The sequence below is a fragment of the Pteropus vampyrus genome, unplaced genomic scaffold (genome assembly GCF_000151845.1).
Source record: "Pteropus vampyrus isolate Shadow unplaced genomic scaffold, Pvam_2.0 Scaffold1, whole genome shotgun sequence".
Taxonomy (NCBI): Eukaryota; Metazoa; Chordata; class Mammalia; order Chiroptera; family Pteropodidae; genus Pteropus; species Pteropus vampyrus.
This window is the reverse complement of record NW_011888782.1, coordinates 31,265,547-31,285,313: the sequence shown is the minus strand read 5'-3', so window position 1 is coordinate 31,285,313 and position 19,767 is coordinate 31,265,547. Positions and strand designations below refer to the sequence as shown.

The following is a 19,767-nucleotide window of genomic DNA, read 5'->3' as shown; positions in this document are numbered from 1 at the left end:
AGAGAAACAGTTTTTTGACCTCTGAATGGTACTACAGCCAGATTTATCATTTTTAAATGTATATCTGCTAATATTAGCTTCTTGCTTAATACTAATTCTCTTGAAATAAAAATCTAAAATTTTGTATAGGGACCACGTGATCTGCCCCTGGCCCATCACTCCAGCTTCATCTTATTATATCCTCCCTGTTCTTAAATGTTCTGCTTTTTTCTTCTTTTTTAATTTTTAATTTTTTTTCCCCCATACTACGTCTTCATACAGGATCTTTTTGCCTGGCTCTTTCCTACCTCTAGTTCTAACAGAAACTCATTAATAAAACTGAAGTTAGTCCAGTCTTTCACCTTCCTGTAACATCTTACACTTCTCCTTGATAATACTCATTATACTTACAATTCCTTGTTTTATTTTTTCCTCCTTCCTTGACTACAGACACCTTGAGGATACGGTTCATGTCTGTCTTATTCATTGTCATATGACAAGCTCAGAGTTAAGTGTATAGCTGGTTTGGCAGACAGCTTGGTTTACCCAGTACAGTCTGGGACTGTCTGGGTTTAAGCCTCTATTAGTGTAAATATTAATAGTGCTCACTTTATTCTCAAAGATATGCCAGTTTGGACAATAACTTTTAGGGCTATATTACACATAGCCAATGCTCAATAAAGACTTTTTGAGTGATTCAGTGTAGTAAAATCTTAGTGATTAAGTCTCCAGATAATCATTACACTTAATTAACAAGACATTTTTAATTCTCTGCTCAAGGTAAAGGCAAAGGATGAGAAGAAAACACAGAAATTTAGTTGCAGAAAACAACATTTCAAGATATGCCGTACATTCAATGTTCATTTAACTCAATTTCTTAAACCTATATGTGCCGTGAGAACAAATGATTATCTTGAAACATGAAAGTATTCTCAGTTATGAAAGAAATCTTATTTTCTATATACTTGAATTACTAAGAAAATAGGACATAAATACATTATAAGGTTATTAATTTTAATAAGGCTTAAAACTTAAAAGGTTAGTTTTTTTTAGTTAAAACTCAACACTTAATATTACTCTTTTTATGTTTCTAGTGATATTGTTGTATTGGATTTAGGATTACTGATGCTAATAATAAGGGCAGGTGTGTACAGAATCAAAATGTTCTTTTTGCATTATTTTTTTCTTAAATAATAGTTATCTCATGTTAGTACACAGGGGCTACTAGGAAGCTAGCTATTTTTTAGTAGATATTTAAACTTGGGGCTTAATAGAGCAGAAATCTATACTCATTTCAAATTCTAAGGCTTAAAGAGACGGAATGGCTTTCAGACTTATTCCCTAAGGGCAGAAGGAGGGCACATGGGTCAGAGTTAGGGAAGAGGTGACAAGGGGAGCCTTTTCAGTGTATACAGAACCATCTTTAAATTCTGATACATGTCACTCCAGTTTCTATTTTGGGAATTGCTAATAGAGGGATGACAGAAAGACATCCCATTCCTCAGGTGTGTTGAGGGGAAAAGTATTTAAACACTTGATTGATATAAAGAACGAATATGTCTTTCTGAGGTGGCTTGGCTAGATTTAGGGCCAAAAATTTAGGATTTAGGACAGGAAAGTAGAGTCACGGAGGCAGACTTTGATTGTTGGAGAAGTGTACAGAGATGAGTCATCAGGTCCCACCTATGTCACAGGAAATTGTCCTTTAAAACTGTCTATATTTGCTCTGATTCCATGCTTATCATTCAAAGTTCTGATTACTGATACCTGACTTGCAAGGTATTCAGGCACCCTGGATGAATGGCGTAGAATGAAATGACTGTTCCCCTATTATGCTTTAGGGTATTTACCACTGGGCGAGTATGTGCAGCCTGTGAGTGTGGCTTGTTGAAGTCAGGCACTCTGAGTGCAGTTCTAGTATACTGACTCTGCTGAGGCCTTTCTCCACATAGTGGTCAGTTTAAAAATTTAGTGTCATCTTCTGAGACCTTTTGGAAGAGTGTCATCCAGCCTTCTCCTGCAGACTCCTCAGCCTTATCAAATCCCATTATTCTTATGCACCTCTCTAGTGATCACTTCTTTTGGAGTTACTTGGAAATCTAGAAGTTTTCCAATAGTGCCATAAATCTAATAAGTGCAGCATTTAAACCTGCCTGGAAAAAAATCAACTTTAAATGGCTGTTTTAGTCATATTTTCTATATAATAGCCTGGCAATGTAGAAGCATTTGAATTCTTATATTGTTCCTTCTTTTTACCTTTTTGGCTGGCAGATCTCCTCCACCTGTTTTCCCTAGGTCTGTGAAGTATACCTCCTACCTAGTCACCCAAGCCAGAAACCTGGGTGTTTCCTTGATTACCTCTTCTTTGCCAACTATGTCATATTGGTCACCAAAGCCCTCATTAATCTAGTTCAAACTATTATAATAGTCTCCTATCTCTTTTTAACACTCTAATCTGTCCTTTAAGTTGTTACCAAAGTAGTAGTAGTTTTAAAAGTGTCTATTTTATTTATTTTATTGAGGTAAAATTGGTTAATAACATTATATAAATTTCAGGTGCACAACATTGTAATTTGATATCTATTTGTGTGCTCACCACCAAAAGTCTAGTTTGCTTCTGTTACCATATATTTGACCTTCTTTACCCATTTTGCTCCCGTTTCCCTTTGGGGACCACCATTCTGTTGTTTGTATCTGTGAGTTTGTTTTGTTTTGTTAGTTTATTTGTTACTTTTTTGTTTTATATTCCACATATAATTGAAATCATGCAGCTTTGGTCCTTTTCCATCTGACTTATTAAACTTAGCATAATACTCAAGATACATTCATATCGTTGCAAATGGCAATATTTCATCTTTTTTATGGCTGAGTAGTATATGCCATTGTGTGTGTGTATGTGTATGTATGTACATATATATACATTTGGTGACCAATATGATATACATACATACACACCACATCTTTTTTATCCATTCATCCGTCTGTGGACACTTAGATAGCTTTCATATCTTGGCTCTTGTAAATAATGCTGCAGTGACTATAGGGGTACATATATCTTTTTGAATTAGTGTTTTTATATTCTTTGGATAAATACTCATAAAAAAGTATATCTTTTAAAAACACAATTCTGAACTTGTTATTTTTCTGTGTGAAACGAGTAGGTGGCTTTTTATATTTTGACAACGTGAACCCCATTTCTTTAACACAGCATATAAGGCTTTTTGTTATCTGGCTGCTTACCCCTGCCCCACTGACTCTTTTCTCTTTCCCCCGCCTCCCCCACCACTAGTGTTAGTCATGTTGAACTGGCTTGCCAGGCTGCTCCACTCCTCTGCACGTTTGCATTTGTCATACATGTGCTTATCTTACTTGATCTTTCAGCAGCATTTCACACGGTTGCACACTTCCTCTATTTTGCAACAACATCTAACCTTTGATTTCCATGGCTTTCCTTCTGGAATTTTCTCTTATCTTTCCGGTATTTCCTTCCTCCTTTTTTTGCTGGCCACTCACCTTCTGCTCAGCCTTTGCCTGCCAGGCTTTGTTGGGGCTCAGTCTTAGTTCTGTTTTCCCTCTTAAGCCTATTAAAATTGGCTCTGCTCTATGTACCAGTGGTTTACTATAAGAATTTTTATATTTAGCAAAAGTATATAAAAGTCATTTACAGTATATTTAATGTATATTTTTCCATCGCTGTTTGGTTACTATAGAATAAAGATATCTAGTTTCAATAGGTCAATGAGAACTACCGTAATATGTTAAAAGCACTAGTTTTTAGACAGTGGAAGCTAGCCCCTCCACCATGTGCTTCTTCAATTTGAGTGAGTGCTCTTCTCCATTTTTCTCTCTGGTCTTTCATTCTGCTGTTATGTAAAACGATTAGCTTTTAGTGACCCCCCACAAAAGGTTGATCCTTTCAGTTCATCAAGTAGCATCAGTTGTGTCAACACACCTTACTAAATTAAATAGAATGACTAGGTAGAAGTTAGGGCAATTTAGAAGAAAACTATTTTTCATCTAGAAGAAAGCATTTTTTTCTGGGAAATAAATTGGAATTGGTAGATGAAACTCTCTATAGTGTTTATTGTAGTCCTGGCCCCCTGGCAGGAAATTATTCTGAATAAAGTAAAAAATATTTTTAAAGGAAAGAATTATTGAGTAATCAAGATGTAAACTTTTCAGTGATGAAAGATACGCTGAGCGCTTATTAGAATTGCTTCATTTGAATAACTCACTCTTCCTGTTATTTCCTGACATTCCATTATGATACTCGAGAGATTCCATCTTTGATAGTTGCAAAGGGTTAATGCAGGAGTCTGATGGGGCTGCTACATCAGCACTGAAGAAGTGGTAGATGAAGAGGTAATAACGACATTGCCAGAACTGAATAGAAAGTATTAGCCTGGAGAAGAAAATTTAACCCTTAATATATTAAAATTTTAAAATGAGATTAAAATAATACCGCAACAGGCATTTATATAATTGAGCATAAGAAGATATTTTCATTTTCATTTTATTGTTTCCAATCTGTGTGTAGAACAGAAGAAATTGGGAACTGTCCCTTTAATAAAACCCTGTTTACCTATCTCTTCTAGTGGGCGTGGCTTAGGAACTTGTAGAGTGAGGTATTACTTCCAATTCTGCATTCTGACCTGCTACCTTGGAAAGAATGCTGATACTACAAACCAGGAAGTGACAAGTAATGTGCTTTCAACTACTATAGAACTTGTCTTTTTATAAGGAAAATCTTCTCATAACAAAACTAGAAGACCACAGCAGTGATTTTACATAGTTGTCATCAAATATTTGCAACTCTGCTGTGGGATAAAGACTGCAGCATACTTAGAGTACAAAGCTTTCTGGGCCAGAAATTGATCTGACTTTTGAGCCTTATCCGATTACTGCTTGGTTTACCTTTATTTTGTTCACGTACTCTGCAGGCTGAACTGGGGAGTCTTTCCATTGTTTGCAGGTAGGTGGTCAGCCTTTGTTTAGAATTTAGGTCGTTTTTTAAGGTTACTTCACCCTGCTGTTTATTGAAAGAACAATTTAGGTCGTTTTTTAAGGTTACTTCACCCTGTCGTTTATTGAAAGAACAATGAATATCAGTCTGGATACATGTTTAAATATTTGAATATTCAGCATGGCTGTAAATAACCACATTTTTGTGACTTCTGGTCAACTTTGAAGAAAATGTAATTTTTAACAAATTAGCTGGTGAATTAAATGAGTTCTATTTTGTTTTCCATTAATCTTTTATATATTCATTTTTTAAACTAATCGATTAAAATATATTGAAATTATCCTGCTGTTAACTTCTTGATTGTATTTGATAGTATATTTAAAACATTTATTTATGTAGTCAAATAAAATTGTATTTTTGTTAACATTTTACTTATAAGATTCATTTCTTTCACTCTTAGGAAGCTCAATATTTATCATTGGTCTGTTCTTGCTACAGTTCAATAGCTATTATTTCAGAAGAGTTTTTATAAAAATTTACTATTCCACAACTATATTGAAATTTTGCTTGTTTCTCTTCATAATGTTAGCCATCCATTTATGACACCAAAAGCATTTCAAAGATAATGTCTTTAGAAGATTGAGTTAATTATTAGTATAAGCTAACTGCTCTTGTGAAAAAAGTTCACAATGGCTCTTCTGGAGCGGAAGTCAAAAAAGAAATGTGTGGGATATCTTTAGGATCAAGGACAGTGGTTCTCTAACTTTCTCTACCACTAATTATCCTTTTAATTTTTCTTATACAGACACTATACTTCAAAAGAGTTTTTGTCCACCAATTAAGTGGTGTATATGAAATACTAAAATGTTAGAACATTATTGTTTATTAGTCATACATTATTTCCAACTAGAGTTTCTTATCAGCCTGACATACCACTCTAGGTTAATATAATTCAGCCTCAGACAAGGAGGCCTGACATTTTACTTAGCATAAATAATTTTATTGTAGGTAACTATTTGGATATTTTTGACTTTAAGAAACTGATAATATTATCTAAATTTTCATCACCTACTCCTCTGGAATCCTAGTAGTCTGGACATGGCAAATTGGGAACTAGCAGTCTAAAGCGTAAAAAATTTGTTCTTAATCTCTTTGAGGTTCCATGAAATATAATGAAGGTCATTAAGTGTAATGTAACAAAGGTACCATAGCTACTAGACAGAAGAAGCAAGGAGAAAGAAAAAAGAAAGTATTGTTATGGGGAATGTCAAGGAGGAATTCAAGGCATCTGTATGTTTTGCCCCATTAAATCTCTATATATTTATTCCTACTATTTCCCAACTTGAATTTTTTACTCCAATTAGGCTGATAAACTATTAACTAACTTTAAAACGAATATTACTTACATTCTTCGTGTGTTTATTCTATATTTATATGTTGGTTTTCCTTTTTCCGAATTTTTTCTTTTCTACATATTCCCCATTGATGTCCTTTGAGTTCAGCCGGAGACCGTTCTCCAGTGTGAAGTCTTAGCTGATCACCCTAATCCACAGTGATGTTTCTTATTACTGTGTCAATTCCACCAGTTCTTTGATATGTAATAATATTATAGTTTGTCATATTTAATTTTACTTAAGAGTCTCCTTTGTTTCTTCAGCTATATTGTAAGTTGCCTGAGAGCATTTTATCCTCCTTAGCAGCTAGTTCAGTGATACGCATTAGGTAGGTTCTAAATAAATAACTGTTAAATGAATGAGAAGAAAGAACTCTTACCAACAGTTGTTTCACTCGTTTTTCTGCTGCCCTCTACGTTGCTTAATCATGTGATTAACCATCTATAATGTTTCTAGAAATCAGAATATTGGTTATCACATTATTATTTTTATTTTGCTATGTAATGTATGAGTTTTTTGTATTAAGTGATTTTAATACTAAGATAATACCTACAAAGAAAGAACAAGCTGGGCTTTATTAACAATAAAAGAAATATTCTAAATTTGGGCCTCTTATATTTTATATTTTAGGAAAATATAAAGTTTACCAATATATACATTTTTTAAAATGGTTAAAATAGTAAGATATATTATAGATTAAGAAGATGAGTTCCGAATAGACGATTAAAACAGTGGTGATCCAGTGGTCGTGGTAGACTGGTTGGATTGCAGAATTTAAGTTGCAGATCAATGATTGCTAGAAACTATGGATAAATTATTTTATTTAAAAAAATTTTAAACCTCTTACCTCCCATTTACAGCAGGTATAGCACACTTTAAAATCATCATTTCATCTAATCCAAGTATCAACTCTGTCAGATAAGTTTTGTTAACCTATTTTTTTTTTTAAAGATACAGAAAACACATCTAGAAAGGTCACACATCTGGTAGCTGTACAACAGGTCTTTGACTTCAAAATTCATGTGTGAATCATCGTTACACTATCTTACATTTTCCAATACTGAGTGTAGTTTTTCTGTCATTTTAGAGCTTGACTAGACAAGAATTCTGGCAGCTGCTGCAGCAGAACTATGGCACTGAGCTAGGCTTAAATGCTGAAGAGATGGAAACCTTGTCTCTTTCGATTGAGGATAATATGCAGTCAAGGTACAGCAGAATGTTTTGAAATTTCAAAATTTATTAATCATTAATCAAAGCAGAATTATTTTAAACTATTAATTTACAATTTTTATTAATTCACCCTTGGGCGAATTTGCCTCTGTGTTCTCTGTAGTGGAATAGCATGAAAGGTGAGGACGGTGGATAGTTTATTAAATTGGTAAGCAAACTATGTCTTTGTAAGAAAATATGTCTTTGTAACATGTCACCTAGGATTTGCTTAAAGCGTGGCTTTAGTAAACCTTTTTATTAAGGATCTGGAGAAGTACCTGGCGAAATCTCTGTGTCTGTGAATAATAGTAAAGTAAATTAGCTGGAAGATATTTTGAGGGCTACAAAGATAATGTGACTATTCCTGAAGGATACCCTAACATGGTGCTTGGCATGGAGTTGGCATTGACTAAATATTGAACGCATTAATGGAAGGAGCTTGTAGTGTTATGGGGAGTGCAAATAATTACAATACAAGGTTGAAAATGATAAGGGCCAAAAGGGGCAATAGATAATATGATAAAGAAATTCAGAGTAGAGAGAAATTATTTTTGACTGATGAGAATTCATTTGGAAGAGTGGACATTTTTATTAACCTGTACAAGTAAAAGTGCATTTTGTCCAATGGTAATTGAGGTCATAGCAGTAGAAACAGAGGATACTACATTAAAAATCTGTAGCAAACATTATGCTAAGTGAAGGAAGCCAGTCACAAAAGGCCACACACTATGATTCCATCTGTGTGAAGTGGAGTCCAGAATCTGTAAATCCATAGAAGCGGAGAGGAGATTAGTAGTTGCTAAGGACTGGGAAGAAGGGTGAGTAGGGAGTGCAGCTAATGGTACAGGCTTTCTTTTTGGGGTGATTAAACATTCTAAAATTAGCGATGATGGCTATACAACTCTGTAAACCGCCATATTCTACATAGTCTCTAAATGTAGTAAATTTTATGGTATCTGAATTATAACTTAATAAAACATTAAAATTCTGTAGTAAGTAAATCTTAATGTAGAAATCTTTTGAAAGTCTTGCTATTATACAGTTTTACTCTGCCTATCTAGGTAGTCTTCTAGTTATGCCGAACCTATTTATAGTGTTTCTGTTAAGCATCAACATTTTAGTCTTTTTTACATTATTACATATGCATATTTAATTAGTTATCTTGTAAAGTTAAAAATTTCCATTGTAGTGCTCTCTTTGTAAAGTTTATTAGCTTCCCTTGGGTACAGGAGTTGAGTTAGAAATGCAATTGATACACTACAAAGAGGCTGGGATTGTGCTAAAGAAGATCTGGAGTCTAGTCTGGACTTTGCCACCAAGCAGCTGAGCAGCCTCAAGCAAATCTCTTAGCTTTTCTGATCCTCAGTTTACTTATCTGTGAAATGAGGCGGTTAAAGTAGATGGCCTCTTGCCAACTCGAAAAGTTTCTAATCTTTGAAGAAGGAAAGAATAAATATTTTTGACCAGCTGCTTTATAAACTCTAAGGGCCGGCTTCTTGAGGTCACCAGCAAAGCTGCTCTTTTCTTCCCTGTGATTGAGTGCTTTCCAGGAGAAGATATGACAGGATCCTCATTCCCACTTTTACTCCTTTTCCCATTTGTGCAGTCTCTGAAAGAAGCATATCTATCTCAAACCTTTATTATCTCAGCTCTTCCATCTTCTTTCTTTTCATTTTCAATCTCTCTTTTTACTCTCCTTCCTCGTTTTTTTCTTTTCTTTATTTCTCTACAGCTCAACTCCATCCTTAAAATCTTTAAGTTCAGACACTCAGGTGGTGGGCTAGTCTCAAGGAGCCATTTTTCTTGTTTGGTTCCCTCAGAGCCCTGCCATTCCAACTAGCCAGGAGTGACTTGGTTGCATATAAATAATATATGGGTGAAGTAGAATAGGGTTGAAAGGCCCTTTAGCATTTCTATTCCTTCCTCAGAATAATATGGCTTAAGATGTCAGGCTGCTACTTTATTTTAGAAGAGCTTTAAGTCTATATGTTTCAACGATTACATGGAAATAATAATTTCTCAATAAGGTTGAGCATTGGAAAGTAGATCAGTTGTGTTCCTTTTACATTTAGCAGACTTTCCTTTCTCTTTGCTCTTTGAGAAAGGAAAAGCAGGTCCCAGGATAATTATTATAATCTCGTCCCTATGACCATTTGAAAGCTTTTCCTTAAACCTCGTTCTTAAGAATGAACAAGAACGAGAAGAGGGGCACGGACCGATTGATGGGCTCTGTGCTCAGATATTAGGAGCTTCCACTTCTGGGGAGCATTTGCCATCTCAGATGGGACTAAATCAGAAGGAAGGGGATTCAAAAAAACTGATTTCTGATGCCAGCTGGCATCTAACTCGAACATTCACCCTGCACCTTTCGAAGTTTGTAGTTGTCCACAACTGAAATTTAAACAAGCAATATTAATTTTACTAGTTGCTATAACAGCCACTTGTACTTGGTTAATTTTTTAATGGTTTCTGAAATTTATAAAATCTCATATGAGCATATCTTATTTTCAGAAATAAAGTCAATTTGCATATGATTTAAGAAAATAGCATACAATTTAAGCACATTATAAGTAGAGGCTTATTTGTTACATTATAAAAAAACATTTATTGTTAAAATGCTTTATAATAGAAAAAGACCTCAGTATGGAGACTAAATCACTTATTTATGTGGAAGTAACCTTGTTTGTGTTTCTATAATGATTTGTTTTTTACAGAAGTTCAGAAAGAAGCAGCTTGGATGACTGTGGGGAGAGAGATGAAAGATTATCTAAGTCAATCAGTTTTACCTGTGAATCAATTAATCGCGTTTCAGAAACAGAGTCAATCGATGGAAATCTAACAAAAGTGGTTAGTGTATGATAGCTCTTTTAAAATATATCTGATACTGCCATGTGTTCATCTTAATGTAAGATCAAATAGAAATACGATATATGAAATGATTAAAACTTAAGGTGTCAGGCTGCTCCTTTATTTTAGGAAAAGAGTTTTAACTCTAAGTAGCAGAGGTTATAAACACATGTGATTCTTTTCAGAGCTGGATACGGTATAGAGCTACCAGACAGAGCATCAGTCTATAAGAGAGATACACATCATTAAAAATATGATAGCGAAATTCATAGTTAGTAGAATTTTTCCCAGAGTAGGTAATTTATGTGGTAGAAAGAATCTGTTTTGAAGGGGAACATGAGAACCCTGAGCAGCATGCTTGAGTAACAATAGATGCTACTTAAGTTGCCTACTAAAGCAGTCACAGCCAGTTAATTACTGGGCTTCATTGTTTGTTTCTTTATTTTTTCAAGTATAATTATAAAAGCCCATCAATTTTTAGAAAAATTGCAATGAGTTTCTGTCACTTGGAGTCAAAATTTTTTATACTCCGTTTGTCCCCTCTGCCAACAGGGGCCCTGTTAGATTGGCTCCTTTGTCCTTTTGAAGTGATTAATAATTTTTAATGGCTTCCTTTCTTGTACGATAATGTGTCCCAGTCACATTTTGTGCAACTTCTGTCCCAGACTTACTATTAGCCATTTTCCTAATGAGCCATAGTTCTTAGTGAAGAACGGTGTTTAGAAACCACATTCTGAGCGCTAAGAGTGTGCCTATTATAGAATTTTTGTTCTTATTGAGGATGCAGGTTTGGGACTAAAGTTGAATTTCTTGGTTTAGAGCAGAGCATTGGCATTACATCCTACCTTTCCTACTTGCCAGCTATATGACCTTAAGTAAGTTAACTTAATTACTTAATCTTTCTATGCTGTTGTTTTCTCATCTAGGGGATGCGGAGAATAATACCCCATAGAGGTTTTTAAAAGGATTGAATTAATATATTTGAAAGTGCTTTGAACAGTCCCTTGAACACACTAAGTATTCAGTAACCATAAGGTGTTATAATTGAAGGTGAATCTGTGTGTGGCCACAACGAAGTTTTTCTACCTTCTCCCATGGAACTCCAAGCATCTCCTATGAATAAATGTTGGGAAAACATTGAAACACTGTGTTTCTGTGAAAGGCCACCAAGTTATCAACTCTCTTGCATCTATCTCAGTCTGATTTTGTATTGTGGATTGCTTGCAAAACTTATTTATCTGCAGATCCTTAGGAGCTTCCCCCTGGTGCAAGGGAGGTGATTATGGATGCTAATCTCTTTGTATGTTCTCACTGAGAAGACCAAACCACTCAATTTTGGGGAGGTTACCAGGACGGGATTTTTCGCAGTCTCTTCATCCTTCTACATAAGTCCGACTTTGAGGACTGGGTTCTCAGCACTACTAATCTTACTTGGGTCCTTCCTACAGCTTCTTTGACAGTGTCTTCTGTACCTGTTCTTGGAATAGTTAACCCATTGATTTTTGCTTCTAGTTTTGTCCCTAAAGGAAGTCATATTTTTTCTAAGGAAAGGGAATGGAATGCAGAGGAATAATTTAATGTTTTAAGATTGATCATACATTCATTGATGTTTAGATGTTTTCAGGTTATGGAATACAAGTGATAAGAGAAGTTTGGTCCTTTTTTATTTTCATTCAAGAGCAGTAGGGTAAGATTCTCAGGTGTCAAAAAATATGTCAAAATATCATATTTCACTTACTTTGTTTCACTTTTATTTCCAACAGAAAGTCAGAAATAACATTTTTTAAGATGAAAATAGGTTTTTCTTAATTAATGCTCTTGTAAAATTAATACTCTGTAAAAATTTAGGAAATGTAGAAAAGTATACAAAAAATAAAAATTGTCCAGATGTCAGCCACTCAAAGATAGTGACTGTTACTTTTCCTATATGTATTTATCTATATTCTTTATAATGTGAACTATATCTTAATTAGAAACAATAGGAGAAATACGTGGAAACTTATTCTACTTAGCCCTGTTAAAAAGCCCTGGGTCAGCTAAATAAGCATGGTGTTTTATAGTGTGGAACTCCTAAATAAATCAAGTTTTGATTTTAGCAGTCATCTCTGCTTGAAGAACGAACCTTCTGACTGGGATAGTAGAATCGTTTAATAAATTGTCCTGGGTCCAGATTGTTATTCTGCTTTCTGAGTGGCCAGAGGAAACCTGCATCTTTTGCTGCTCAGGGCTGCTCAAAGATCTCATGGGGCAGGAAGTATAAGGATTGTATCTTTACCTTTTGCTCTCTTTCATCTGCTTACACACAGACAATGCAAGAAAAGACTTTGCTGTATAGTTTATATTTTTTACACTGTTCTATTGAGCCTAATTATAATACTGTTCTACTTGAATACTAACATAGCAATAACATTTATACTTTAATGCTTAACATTAAATATTTTATAGAAACAGCTTAACTTTATTAAACTATTTTCAGAAAGTACAATTAGCATCGTATATTGAATATATTTTAATATAGTAGTCCCTTCACGGCAAAGACAACTGTGTTCTTATGAGTTTGCAGTGACATTAACTTTCTCTTTTAATCTTCTCTCCCCACTGTACTCTTATGTGACTTTTATCTCTCTATTTTCTTTCTCTTTCCCCTTTAGTTACTGGTCTTGAGAGATGGGTGAGTTTTCTTCTTTGAGATGATGGGGCAGGTATTGTCTTGGGAAGCTAACTGGGTTTTACTCCTCTCCCTTGCCCACCCCAAAGAAATGAATGTTCCGTTATTCTGCCCCGTTTTTCCCTTCTGCTTACATGATTCACATGATGTTAAGAGATGGTGTCTTCATAGATTTATTGTCCATTACTGTTTAAGAAGGTGACTCTAGAATGATATATTTTACTCACCAATGTTTTATGGACTGAATGGGAAATGTGATGCAAACAACAAATTTTTCCAAGAGTAAATATTATTAAATATCTCATTATAAAATCTAAACTTATACTCTGTTTTTTTAAACTGGATTGTTTGCCTTTTAGGAGTTAGGGAAAGAGGAACCCCAAAGTGAGAAACAGATCAAAAAGAGTCCTTCACTAACCTCAGAAAAGAGGTTAAGTAGAGTGCCATCGAAATCACTGGACTTGAATAAAAATGAATATCTTTCTCTGGACAAAAGCAGCACTTCAGATTCTGTTGATGAAGGTAAAAATTCTTACAAATTTTAATAAAATTTCAGTTGTCTTTTAATGTTTGTCTTTTTATTAGGTGTGTACAGATTTAAAATTTATTTGCATTAGATACAGTCTCACTCTATAAAGAACCAAAAAAGAGTCAGGGGTAATAGAAAATAGAGGAAAGAGGCTACTAAATCAAACCCATCTCCACTTTCCAGAGTCTGGAATTTATAAACCTCGATCACATTTAGCTTTTTAAATCCTAAGCTTTAAGTCAGTGGAGATGGAGTAATAGCAATGGAAAAGCAGATCTTAATAAAGATCTACCTAGTGTTATAGACACTGTAATTGTACGACTTTCTTTTAACCACCAAAAGAAGAAAGCGATACAGAGAGGCACAGGTGGAGAATATAATAAAAATTAAAAGCAGTTGCTTAAAGGAACCTATAGCAAATCATTTTCTCTCTACTTTCTCTAAGTTAGCACCAATAACCTGGGGCTTGTCATTCTTATTAAGCGGGCATTTTACGGAATCTTTTTTTAACCGTAAGATTATTGATACTGAAGTCAGTGAAGTGGAGAGACATTGGGAAAGATCCAGGTTTCAAATTTCAGGAACGAGAACAATGTCAGTGGATTTTTGCTCTGACCTGCTTTCTTACCAGCAGTGCTCAGAATGTTAATGGGAACACTACAGTGGTTTGGATCTCTAGGACGTGATTGCATTTGTTAGTCTAGCTCCTATTCATGTTAGACCTGGTTTATGAACCCCTCAAGTCTTTTTCTATATTGAAAACCAAATCTATGAAAACCAAAACTAAATCCAAGTCACATCCAAATCAAATCCAAATTCAAAACCCAACCAGGACCTACGTCCATGAAAATCCATTCCAAATTAGGTGAGACCCCGACTTGAGAACACTGAAGTATCTTTAATGAAAACTAGATCCATGCTCTTAAAAACATAAATAAAAATCTACTAGTTCTTAAAAATTGTAGAATGCGTTAAGATAACAGTTGTCGAGTTCTTTGGAAAAGATAGTCTAGAGGAAGTTTTTTTAAAAAGGTATGAACCCCATGAATGACTAGACTCTTAGTGTTCTTACCATTCGTGCTTTGGTAATGGGAACAGGCAGCAGGTGTGAAGTAGGTATCCCCTGCCTGGCTGAACCTCTGACTTTAGAAAGACCTGCTCTGGCACCCAGTGGCCAGATAGTAAGTGACACCAAAACAAGGATTCTTTTTCCCTCTTTCTCACCTGCTGTTTTATAGGAATAGTGCTTCAAAAGTAGTTTCTTTGTTGCGTTCCCATAAATTTAACATTGATGATAAGTTACATAAGGGATAACATTAAAACTCATATATTCTGTGTCCATATCTATAAAGAAAGAAAGAATAACAGTGGAGTAATGCTCTATTGAATGTGAGCTCTGATCACATTTTGCTCCTTGCTGGAGCCCATTTAAATAAGACTGTGTGGCTTTACAGCAGTGAGACCTTCTGTGCAGCAGTCAGCCTTCTGTTTGTGCAGGTTTCCTTTAAGGTGTATGGGATGACATTTTTTTCCTTATTAGATTATCATTTGATAATAAATCAAGTACTTCTATTGCATTCCCTAAGCAAGTTCCAAAATCTAGGTCTTATCTATGTATTAAGTGGGCATTATAATAATTTTTTTGTTTTTAGTTTCTGAAGGTTATGAGGTTATAAAGACATTTGAAGTCAATGAACTGTAGAGACAATGGGAAAGGTCAAAAGAAGTAAACCATCCCAGGAAATCTGGAAATTTATGTGGGGATTTCGAGGGAGCTAGGTAGATGGCAGATTGCTTACTTTAAACCAAGCATCACTTTATTTAAAATGACAGTATTTTGATGTACTATTGTGAGCAGGTTGAGAAAATGAGAGGCTTTCATTTCTACCACCTATAAGCTATAATCTTTGGGAGGGAGGCACTGGACTTCTTTTTATGTTTTTTTTTTTTTTTTTCCAATTAGAATTGACATTCACTACTATTTTATATTATTTTCAGGTGTACAGCATAGTGGTTAGACATTTATATAATTTACAAATCCCCTCAATTAGTCTAGTCCTCACCTGGCACTGTACATAGTTATTACAATATTATTGACTGTATGCCCCATGCTGTACTTCACACCCCTGTGACTGTTTTGTAACTGCCAGTTTATACTTCTTAATCCCTTCATCGTTTTCACCCAGTCCCCAACTCCCCTTTCATCAGGCAATCATCAATTTGTTCTCTGTATCTATAAGTCTGTTTTTGTTTTATTTTGTTCTTTAGATTGTCATATAAGTGAAATCATTTGGTATTTGTTGTTCACTGTCTGACTTATTTCACTTAGCTAATGCTCTCTAGGTACATCCATGTTGTTGCAAATGGTAAGATTTCATTTTTTATGGCTGAGTAATATTCCATTGTATATATGTACCACCTGTTCTTTATCCAGCTGTCTCTTGATGGGCACTTAGGTTGCCTCCATATCTTGGCTATTGTAAATAGTGCTGCAGTGAACATAGGGGTGCATAGATCTTTTTGAATTGGCACTGGACTATATTAGTATGGAGACTCCCTCTAGACCCATGTAAACTTGAGAGGAATCAACAGAGTAGAGCATCGTGAAATACCTCATAGAGGGACCTGATATAACTTTGGGTAAAGCTAGAGAAAAAGCAATGAAATAGCCTAGCATGTCAGGGGAACAGCCCTGAGACTAACCCAGGTAACCCTGACACGGTTACCTGAGTCAGGTTTTTGAACAACACTCTCAAATCGAACTTGGTTTTTCAGTTGTAAAGAAAGCCCTCAATCTGAGTCAGGAAGACAGCAGGTTACCAGTTTTTAGAAAATGGAAGATAGAACAAACTGTGCTTTTCTTGCATACCTACATAGTACATTTTTCATGCACCCTCAAAACGCTGTCAACATATGGTTTCAGTTTTATTCATGTTTATGTCCTTTTCATATTTATCTATCTCACTTGTCCCACCATTTCCACTAGCCACTTTCAAACTGATATGTTTGAAATAGTATTTATTCTTTATTGGAAAAAAGTGACCTGCTACTAGGTTGAGCAGTGTTCCTCTTTCCAGGTAAAATACCAGCTGCTAGCTTAATATGTTACAGCAATGCTACTGCTGATTCTAGGAGCTTTCAAGTACTGTGAATTTGATACATAAATAATCCTAGGTGGAAATGCTTTATTTCATATCCTTACTTCTTCAGACAGATTTACATACAAAAGGTATTATTGTTAATTTCCTTTAGTGAAACCACAAACTCTATTTTTTATCAGTTATAATACAGAACAATTTAATAAGGGAGTTTAAATGAAATATGACAATATTATATTGAAATAATCCACATGAGTGTGATTTGTTTCTTTCTTAAATGTGAACAAGAAATTTACTTTTGAAAAATTATAGTTCCAGGGCTCCTTAGAGCAGGGATTCCCCACCCCCGGACCGCAACCAGTCTGTAGCCTGTTAGGGACCGGGCCGCATAGCAGGAAGTGAGTGGCGGGTGAGTGAAGAAAGCTTCATCTGTATTTGCAGTGGTTCCCCAGTGCTAGCATCACTGCCTCAGATCATCAGGCATTAGATTCTCATAGGAGCACTGGTCCCTGGTGCCAAAAAGGTTGGGGACTGCTGCCTTAGAGAAATGGCTCTGCTTCTAGGGCTGGGGTGGGGAATATACAAAATGAGCCTGGAGCATCTCGTAGTGCCAGAAAATAAAGAAGTTCTTAATATAATAGGGAGGCATGTCAAAAGGACACACGAGTCAACCTGAAGGAGATCCTAGTGGCCAAATTAAAAAGGTTTGAACAACAAAATAAATACAGTATTGGATTATATCCAGGAGAATATTCATGAGTCCATACTGATATAAAGGATTGAATAAATACATAAATGGAGGAGAAAACACAAATCTTTCTCACAGATTTCTAAATATATGGAGAGACTCTCCCTTCCAGGAAGTGGAGCTCAATTCTCCTCCCCTTGAGTGTGGGCTGAACTTAGTGACTCTTCTAACAAATAGAATATGGAAAGGTGAAAACAGTAACTCTGCAGTGGAGGGACCTGCCAGCCACCACCACCTTAACCAACTGAGGATCAGGGTTATAGTCATGTTCCTATGTGTGCTCCCTGAGCACAGTCAGAAGGGCACTTGACCTTTGTGGTGTTCTTCCCCAGAACCTGCAGCCCAATCTAATCATGAAAAAAACTTCAGATGAACCCAAATTGAGGGACATTCTACAAAATATCTGACCAGTGCTGTTCAAATATGTTAAGGTCATTAAAAAAAAGAAAAAAAGAAAGAAGGAGGGACTGTCATAGATTGGAGGACTAATGAGATATAATAACTAAATGCAATGTGGTACTTTGGGTTGGATCCTTGTACAGAAAAGGACATTACTGGAAAAAATAGGAATAAAACCGAGTTTAGTTAATTTTACGTCTAAAATTATTCCAAAATAAAAAATTTAAAAATATGGTTGTAAATTCTAAGTTCTATAAATAAAAGTAGACCCTATGATAATTTAGTGCTTTCAACAGTCACTTATTCAATCAAAAATAATTACTTAATACTTTTTGTGTGCCAAGCACATAATGTCCATTAATGTTTAAAATCAGCATGGTCCCTATTCACATGTGCAGGAAAGAGGCAATAAACAAGTCAATAAGCCAACAAAAATATAATTACAAGTCGGGATAAGTTCTGTGAAGGAAATGAGCAGGATCAATAGAATCACTGTACTCGTTTGCTTTCTTTGTGAGTATATGAATTATTTTTATAATGAATGTATATTACATCTCTGTCAGAAAAAGCTATCTCTCAAGCTTAATTGGGAAGTTGCCTCACAAAACCTTAGCAAATTGCCTAGTTTCAGTAATTTATTCCTATGCCAAAGGATGCCGGCATTATTTGAAATTGCAGTGAATAGCTTTTGCCTACATATAGTATTGCTGCAGGAAGAAGGTAAATCAATATCTACCTGATATCCCTAAGTTCTTTGCTTCTGTAGCAGAGAGACACAAATCATTGAATGTGGGAGAAAAAGCAATAATTGCAGTGAAAGCAGAGCTAGAAGAGTGTTTCTGATTTTTAGAATATCTTTTATTTGCCCAGACTGCTTCCTGTGGTGTAATATTGATGGATGCTCTACACAGATAATTCTTAGAGCTTGATTTCTGAAATATGGGTAGCTTTGGTCACAGTTTGCATGCTGTATTGATGGGGCATAACCCTTGAAATAATAAATAATCCGAATCCTGAAATCATTAAAATTTCATATTGCATTACTTTACTTTCTTTACTTTACCAGGCTCCTATCCTAGCTGTCTTTTTCTTTTTTTCTTTTTTCGATTCTTTTAAGGTAAAGTATTGGCAATATAAAGTAGAGATTAGGTCTGTGTGCTCTTCTGGAGCTGGAGTGAATTCAAATTCCAGTTCAGTCACTCACTAGCCATGGAGCTTTGGCAATTCTCTCAGTGCCTCAGTTTGCTCACTGTGTAATGGAGATGATGGTGATGACACCATTTAACTCACAGGATTGCTGTGAGGATAAGATGAGTGAATACTTGTAAGGTGCTTAGCACAATGCATGCCATATAGTAAGCACCGTACAAGCCAGGGTTATTTTTACATAAGGTTTCCAGGGAATATGAGGGGAGCTGAGCAGATACTGCTTTTTCACTTGTTACCAGTAGTTTTCAATGTCATTAACAGTTTCCCAGAAAAATGTAATATTTCATTGGGCATTATTTAGCTTTGAAGCATACTTTTCAGAAGGATTTCTTACTTTTAATGTGTGGTAGTAAGAATAGGTTGTAAATACAATGATACTTAACTCAGAGGCAGTTAGCTTTAAGTCAAGTTTGAAAGATTATTCAGGGTAGCATGTTAATGAGTGCAACAGATATTTAGATCCAGTCTTGACAATATTTACTGGAAGTATGGGCATTCAGAAATATGAGCTGCTAATGGCTGTGGTAGATACTACTCTGTGAATCTCCGTCTTGCCCTTGTCACTTTTGAAATATCCTTTTGAACAATATATTACGGGAGTTTGATATCATTCAAGTTAAATACTTCTTTATCTTTTGGGTGTTGACAACTGAAATATTGATCATATATAGTTTAATTAACTATATATTCTTATGTATAGTTATAACATTGTACGTATGTATAT

General features: G+C 35.1%; 1 protein-coding gene across 1 annotated transcript in view; it reads left to right on the top strand.

The window, feature by feature from the left end:
- GRAMD1C (GRAM domain containing 1C) overlaps window positions 1-19,767 on the top strand; it is a 76,016-nt gene that overhangs the window by 37,715 nt on the left and 18,534 nt on the right. Inside the window, exons 7-9 of the mRNA XM_011377694.2 lie at window positions 7,424-7,542; window positions 10,260-10,392; window positions 13,420-13,582. Coding sequence (XP_011375996.1) covers window positions 7,424-7,542; window positions 10,260-10,392; window positions 13,420-13,582 — 415 coding nt within the window. The remainder of the gene's footprint in view (window positions 1-7,423; window positions 7,543-10,259; window positions 10,393-13,419; window positions 13,583-19,767) is intronic.